Source organism: Excalfactoria chinensis, chromosome 19 (assembly GCF_039878825.1).
Source record: "Excalfactoria chinensis isolate bCotChi1 chromosome 19, bCotChi1.hap2, whole genome shotgun sequence".
NCBI lineage: Eukaryota > Metazoa > Chordata > Aves > Galliformes > Phasianidae > Excalfactoria > Excalfactoria chinensis.
In genome coordinates this window covers 5,903,440-5,911,023 of record NC_092843.1, presented here as the reverse complement: position 1 = coordinate 5,911,023, position 7,584 = coordinate 5,903,440, and the positions used below count along the sequence as shown (strand labels likewise).

Here is a 7,584-nt window from a genome sequence, read left to right as displayed (position 1 = left end):
AGCGCCCCCGAGAGCAGAGCGCCCCCTGGCGGCACCGCGCCGCTGCACCGCCCCGGAGAGGTGCGGCCTCGGGGCCGGGCGGGGTGGAGGTGGGGGGGGGAGGGCACCTGTAGGGGAAGGGGGGGAGCAGGAAGAAGGGAGGTGAAAGGAGAAAGAACCGAAGTAAACGAAGTGAAGGCAAATGATAAACAGAACCAGAATCAACCAAGAGAACATAAGCAAATAGAAGGAAGCAAAGCAACCTTACGAAGCTCCAAAGGGCGGCCGGAGTGGAAGCGTGCTGGCTGTGTGCACGAGTGGGAAATGGCACTGATGGGGCTCTGTGCAGAGCTCAGGGCTCGGACTGGGGCCAGAAAGTTGGGTGTTGTCACAGTGAAAGGCATTCATGCCAACCTGGTGGCAGGAGGTGCATTGCTTCAGTAAAATGCATGTAAAAAGCATGCTTTTCCACCAGGTCCCCCAGCTGCCATCGCAGCCCCTCCATCACTGAGGGGATGGCAGCCCCATGGTGCCCCATGGCTGAGCTGTGGTCCCTCCATAGCTCTGTGTGTCACTGCCATGCGCAGAGCAGCGCTGGGTCCCAGCCAAGAGGACAAGCCCAGGCCAGCCGTGTCGCTATGGCTGTCCTGGAGACATCACTGAGCAGGAGAAGGACGCAGAGAGATGGAGGGGAGAGCACTGAGGAGAGGAAGAAAACGGGGAGGTGAGCAGAGAGGTGGATGGGGAGGAAGGGAATGGGTTGAGATGGAGGGGTTGGGGAAGAGGAGGTGAAGTGCTGAGGGCAGGCGGATGGGTTTGTGGGGCAGGAACAGCTCACCACTGAACAACCCCCTTCTTTCCCAGGCTTGGGGGCTGCCACAGTGCCAGGCAGGCGTCGGGGCACCAAGGGCTGCACACGGGGCCTGGAGATGCCAGCAGAGCAGAGCACCGCTGCCATGCGAGGAGGTGAGATGGGCTGGGGAGGTGAGAGATCACACAGCCACAGCTCAGGGCCAGATGTGGACCTACACAGCTCCCACAGGGCGCTCCGTCCGTGGCCATGTGGGTATGTAAGTGCACGGTACAGGTGTGGGAGTTGTTAGGTGAACCTAGCAGGTAAATCTGTGCTTCCAAAACGCTGGCAGCATTTTTGATTCCTTATTAATGGACACATGAGCCAATACTGGGTTATTTCATCATCCTCGTTAGAATGGAAGAGCAGAAAAGCCTCAGTGCAATGTATTACGTCTGGGCTAATGGGGTTGGTATCACACCAGCAGGAAAACACCACGGCAAACCCAGAAAGCAGAAAGCTCGCTCTGCTGCACACCGTGGGGACTTCAGCTGTGGGAAGAGCTCTGACTCAGCCCGAAGGAACAGCAAAGGGGCTCAGATGGGCACAAAGGTCAGCACGGTTTCATCATCAGCCTCCACCGTTTCGGATTCTGGCCAAACAGAGCTCAGCCTTTCTGCTCAGTTTAATGAAAGCCTGCGGTGGGATGGGATCCCGGAGGACCCCGCAGCAGAGGAGGAGAGGCTGCAAACCTACAGGCTGAACAGAAGGCAGCGGTACGGGCTGTACCTGCAGCATCACCACCCCACAGCCAGGCAGCCCCCATCACTGCGCTCCCATCACACAGAGCATTGCTGCAGTTCTTTTCCAAGGCTGCAAACAGCTCCTAAATACTGAGCGAGCCCCACAGCTCTCAGCGAGCTCTGCAGTTCAGCAGCCATCGCTCACCGGTTTACAAGCACACAAAGAACGAGATATTTGCAAGGGAAGGATAGATTATGTATTTATTTCTATGCAAACACCGTAATAACCACAGAAAAGCTTTGAGTGGAAAAGGAACTAAAGACGACGAGGCCTCCTCGTGTTACGCTTTTCAGGTGGTTTCTTATCAGTGAAGTAAAAGACAATTGAAAATGAGAGGAGGGGGGTTGGGGACAAACTCCACGGCCATCAGAGCGCTTGCACAGAGCTGACCAGAGCTTTGCAGATGTTGGAGCATAAATAACGTAAAAAGTATCCTCGATTTGTTAAAATACATTAAAAGGCATCAGCCTGCTTCATAAAAACCACCCCGTGCACAAGTGGACCTTGGGGTTGTGGGTAAGGGAGCATCGCGGTGTGGATTTCAGATGCACCCCCTAAATGCCGTCGTGTGAAGCCGATGCGTTCAACGGCAACGCCGTGCTGCTCTTCATCCTGGAGCAGAGCCCATGTGCCAACCTGGAAGTGTTTTGGGATTCGGTTATCTGAAGCAAAGATGGAGCACGTTCTGTTCTGAGCTAATAAATAAGTACAAAACCAAAAGGACGACCAAACAAACCGCACCGACTCACGCCCGCTTCCCTGCTGCAGTCTCCCAGGTTCAGTTCATGCTGACGTACACTTCCACACCACTCACCCACCCCACGTGCACATCCACACCATAAGCACAGCTCCAGGACAGGCTCCTGGCTCTCTTAACTCGCTAAATCCTCGTTAGATGCAGGTTGAGAGCTGCCATTGCACCTGAAGTTGTTCCCTTTGGCCCCACAGCTCTCCTGCTGCACATTGCAGCGGTTCCCTGCAGCCCAAGCTGCTACCCCATCCTCATCCCTCCTCTGCTGCCTGGAGCTGCAAAAGCAGTTTCTCTCCTGTTCTATGCTTCCTTCCAAATGACACCATCAGACCAGACACGAATTGCCATTGGATAACCCTTCAGACAGATCTTTCTGTTAGTTCTTTCCAGCAGATTCCAGGAGACTGTCCTGCCAGAGGAGAGTCCCATAATCCAAACCCAAATGAATGACAGCTCTGGCTGTACAAAACCCGGCGACCTGGTGGTTTATCTGCAGGAGTGAACTGCCCTTATCTTTGCACATCCCCACAAAGCATCCAGTCCACCTCCCCCAGCCCAATGCTATCCCACATTCTATTCTATTTCTTCTGGGAAAACCCTTCCCCTTCTTTCCATCTGCACTGCAGGGTAGGGGAGGGAACCCCTTTAAGGGCAAAGAAATCCCTCACTGAGTCGCACCCCCATTGGAAACCTCCTTCGGGCCGTTCTGATGCTTAAAGCAGGAATAGGAGCTGAGCAAGAGGTGAGGACTGCAAAGGTGGGCTCTGCACCCAGCGCAGCAAACAGAGAGCGGATAGCGCGGTGAGACGGGACCGGGATGGATCTGAGCATCGGGGACGGCCGCCGCTCAGCAGCCATCCAGGACGCAGTCGCTCCCGAAGTACTCGGAGGTTTCCAGCTCGACGCTGGAGAGGAAACGCCGCAGGGATTTACGACAGTTGTAATCCAGGGTGGTGGTGTACACAGTCTTGGCGTGCTTCGGGTAGACGATGGTGGTGCTGGTGAAGCGCTGGGCTTTGTTGCGGGGCTGGAAGCGCACCTCGGCTTTGTAGCTGCGCCACGTGCAGTCGGGGACGCAGACGATGGTTTGGCTGCAGGAGGAAAGGCTGAAGCCCACCGGCATGTAGACGTCGTCGATGAAGTGCTTCTCTGAGTCGTATTTAACTGAGGAGGTGTACCTGGAGTGGAGAGAGGATGGGAGAGACGTGGGAGAGCTCCGCTGCTGTAGGCTGTGGGAAATGGAGCCACGGGATATCAGCGCTGCTCCTCAGCCCCACTGCCAGCATTGAGAATCACCTCCCCACCCCCACTGTCAGGTCAGAGTGTGGGAAGCCTACAGCCATCAGTGCCTCAATGTGGAGCCCTGCATTCACCCTCAGGCTTCGCACAGAAGCATCATCCCTACTCTGTGCTGTGCCGAGTCCGTACTTTATTCTCTTTGTTTTCCGCCATCAAGAATCATCTTTCACCTCCTTTACACTGCAGCAGCTCTGGGTTGGCCTTCACTGGGTGCAAACAGCCCCGCTGGGCTCCTTCCCACCTCCTGGCCTGCAGATTTCAGCCCCTCCTGCACCAGGCAGAGGACGATTCCCTCCCCCTAATAAAGCATTACTAGAGAGGTGGCTTCTATGAAGGTCCTCTCCTGGTTAATGAATTGAGAGGCAGCATTTAGGAGTAAAAGCAGGGCTGTAAAACACAGGAAGTCTTCCTGGAAAAAAACCATATGGGATTAAAGAGAGGCTGAACACTCCTTCAGTCTGTGCAAATGTCCAGGTCCAGGAATGTACAGCTGCGTGAGCAACAGCTCTGCAAATAAATTAACTTGACTCACGGCGCTGATAAGGCCCAGCTACTCCTTTACGTGCTGACTCCTTCCACCCTGTGATGGTGTAACACGGTATTTACCTTATTTCCTTTGGTGGTAAAGGGTCGAACTCAACGCCTTCGCCAAAGGATAAAGGACACAGTCTTGGAGGGCAGCTGGAGAGAGCAGGGCTGGGAGAAGACGTGGAATTCTGCAAGGAAAGTAAGAATAAAGCCTGTTCAGTCACAGCATTGGTATATTCTGTAGTGGTTCCTGTTAGAGGAGAACCTGCAGGGCAGAGTGCTGGGGGTGCAGCCCATAGGGCACAACACCACCCCAAAGAGGTGGGAAGGTACAGCGCTCCCTCCGGGACGAGCTCAGGGCACAGGGAAGGCAGAGCCCACAGGCTGGCAGAGAACGAGCTTCACGTGGCTGCCGTGCCGCAGCACCGTCCCAAAGCATTAAACCAAAGCAGCGACGGTCCGGTCCGGTCCCACACCGGGAAGGACCGACTCGCTTTGCAGACCGAGCGCTCGTACCGTAGCTCAGCAGTAACGCCCAGGATGGGCGCCCAGGACGGATGCTGCCGGCTGGGAGCGCTTTGACACACCGGCTCCAGCTCCGGGACGGTCTCGGTTCACCGCGAGCCGTTTTCCGCGGGGCTTTGCGGGGTTACGCGACGATCCCAACCCCGACGGGGAACCGGGCTGGGGGCCGCCAACAACCCCCGGCACCAGACCGCAGCCCCCGGCCCCGCCGCTCCCTCGAGCCGGACCTTCATCCCCTTTTCCCCCCCAGAGGGACCCGAACTCCCGGCACGTACCGCAGCCGCGGGGATGGAGGCGGGGGGTTCGGGTTCCGGCAGTCCGTTGTGCGCGGCGCGCTCGGGGCTCCCGGCGGAGAGCGGCCAGTGCGGGTGGGCGGGTCCGGGGCTGGGGGGCAGCCCGGAGTCGGGGCTGTCGAGCCCCGCGTCGCCCCGTTTCCTGGCGTCGGGCAGCTCGGGCACGTCGCGCAGGCTGAGCCGCCCCACCATGGCGGCGCCCCCAGCCCGGCCCCGCTCCGCGCCCTGTGCCGGGACGGCGGCGAGAGGGGCGTGGCCTATGGGGGCGCGGTCACGAGAAGGGGCGTGGCTACAGTAATGGGCGTGGCTTGAGGGGGCGTCGCCCACGAGAAACGGCGTTGTATGGCAAAGGGGGCGTGGCTACAGCCGATGGGCGTGGCCTTCGCAGCTCCCGCAGCGGACACTGAGCGGTGGGGAAGGAGCGAGTCGCTGCGGGGCGGCCCCGGGGCTGAGCTGAACGTCCCGCATGCAGCGGGGAATTGTGAGTCACAGCGTGATTCAGGTCGGAAATGAGCTCTCAGATGCCCGGGTCCGGCCCCGCTGCGCCCCACTGAGCACAGCCTTCAGTGTCACATTGCTGAGCACCTCCCGGCATGGGGACACCCCACCTCCCTGGGCAGCTGTGCCACTGCAGCACCACTCCTGAGAGCTAATGCTTCCTCATAGCCAACCTGAGCCTCCCTTGCGTGACACGAGGCCATCACCTCTCCTTCTATCACCGTTACCTGGGAGAACAAACCAACCTCCACCCAGCCACAACGAGCACTAAGGTGACCCAGAGTAATGGAATCAATGACAGGCTTCAAACAAAGAGAGCTGCCTTCAGGGTTGGAGCCACGGGGCAGCGCTGCCGCCCTCATCCACATTATTCAGGCAAAAGCAGCATCAAGGTGAAAGAGGAAAACAGCAGAGACCTTTCCAGCCATTCAATGAGACTCAAGGAAGGGTTTCTGGAAAATCCTAATGAAGTAATTGCGCCGTGTCATCAGATTCGGTGGGGGAATACTCGGTGTAGAAGGAAAGCAATGCCTGCATGCAGCCAAAGCAAACAGCCCCGTGCAGGAACGCGCTGTCTGGCCTGATGGGCCCAGCACCAGAGAACCCAACCCCTTAAAAAGAATTCCTTCGCTGCCCCCAAATTGAAAGCAGAGCAGAGCATTCAGCCGTAGGCGTCTGTGGTTTGCAGTTATGCTGTGCTGGGAACTCCGGATACTTCCTCAAGGAATTTACATTCCTTTGAAGAAATACTATGAGGCTGTTTGTCTTTGCTGGAAAAAAAAAAGCAAGAAAGAAAAATGCAGATGGAAAGGGGGAAAAAAAAAAAGGATGTTAAAAAAAGAATTGATTGAAATCTTTGGGCTCTGAGCAAATGTGCTGGGCAGGTGTTCGGTTCCTTTTCATTTAAACACATTCCCCATGAAGAGGAAGGGGAAAGCTGATCTCCTCTCACTTCAAAACCTCCCATAAAAGCCCCTTTATGAAACGAGATGCCTCCAAACCTTCTGGAGCAGTTTCCAGATGAACACAATTGTTGTTTCAGAGCTGCTGTGGAGCTCCTGGGCTATGACTGCTCTGCCAGTAACCGAGTCAGCATTGCTTACAGCAGGGACGAGCTGTGCCATTCCCCCAGCAGCTGCCTCCAGGGCCAGAGGTGTCCCCAGTGCTGCTCCCATGGTGCTGGGCCTCTCCTGGCTCTTGTTTCTGGCTTTGGCAGCTGAAGCAGAGGAGTCTGAGCAGCCTGAGGTCACCCTGCAGCCCACGTCCAGGGCTGATTACTTCTTTGCCAGGGTGAAAGGGTTAAGCAGAATTGTAGCTGTCTGATAACAAGGATACACTCTCTGGAAGCCATTCATACCGTGTGGATCTGTGCATCACCAACGGCACTGGAAATCTTTTCCCTGTTTGTCCACATTATTTGCTTTTTAACTGCCTGCCCACGGCCGGGACAAAGTAGATTTGAGTCTCTTATCAAGATCCTCTTTCTATAAAGGACTTTCCACCAGGGCTTGGCCCGCTCAGCGTAATCAGCAATCAAACAATAGCTGCATTGACAGCAAGCCGGGGGGCCATCCCTGCGGGCTGGTGAAACAAATCAGAAGGATGCTGTGTTATTTGATAACGATAGAAAATGATTTCCAAGTGATGGGAAATACCAGACTGCTCCCATGGGTGCAGACCATAAATGAGCTGGACACCGAGTTCTGCTCGCAGGCACACTTGGAAGCAGCAGGAATTGCAGGGTTTGGGGAATTGCAGAGCCCTGGGATTCAGGTTCTTCTCTCAAAGGACGATGGCGATGGCACTGAGTCATGTTGGCACCTGGTCACCACCACTCCTGAACCAACGGCACCAGCTCTCTGCAAAGCAAAAGCTGGCAAAGCCCCAAATCCAACCCCCCATCTGCTCACACCTGGGAGCTCAGGGCCAGCAGAGCTGCTCTGGCTGAGATCCATGAATGAGCACAGGCGTCAAACCCAGCAGTTCCAGAGAAAAGCAAATGAGGCACTAATTCTCCAGGCTAATTCTCCAGCAAGCTCCTAGCTGGGGCCAGCAAGGTGAGAAAGCCAGGAGGGAGCAGAGCTGCCAGGGAGACAAAGCGATGAGGAGCATCA

General features: G+C 56.2%; 1 protein-coding gene across 1 annotated transcript; it reads right to left on the bottom strand.

Annotated features, from left to right (window-relative positions):
• Positions 1 to 1,752: 1,752 nt before the first annotated feature.
• On the bottom strand, positions 1,753 to 5,234 carry RFLNB (refilin B). Its single transcript, XM_072353191.1, has 3 exons — positions 4,955 to 5,234; positions 4,233 to 4,342; positions 1,753 to 3,505 (listed from the first exon to the last, which is right to left on the bottom strand). Exons 1-3 carry the CDS (start codon positions 5,162 to 5,164, stop codon positions 3,175 to 3,177), a joined length of 651 nt encoding a protein of 216 aa, XP_072209292.1. The 5' UTR covers positions 5,165 to 5,234; the 3' UTR covers positions 1,753 to 3,174.
• Positions 5,235 to 7,584: the final 2,350 nt, after the last annotated feature.

Excerpts from the sequence above, each read along its gene's own strand:
- RFLNB (XM_072353191.1), bottom strand. The coding sequence starts at position 5,164 with ATGGTGGGGCGGCTCAGCCTGCGCGACGTGCCCGAGCTGCCCGACGCC. Across the intron at positions 4,343-4,954 it reads CCTCCATCCCCGCGGCTGCG|AATTCCACGTCTTCTCCCAG; the intron begins GTACGTGCCGGG and ends CTTTCCTTGCAG. Across the intron at positions 3,506-4,232 it reads TTACCACCAAAGGAAATAAG|GTACACCTCCTCAGTTAAAT; the intron begins GTAAATACCGTG and ends TCTCCACTCCAG.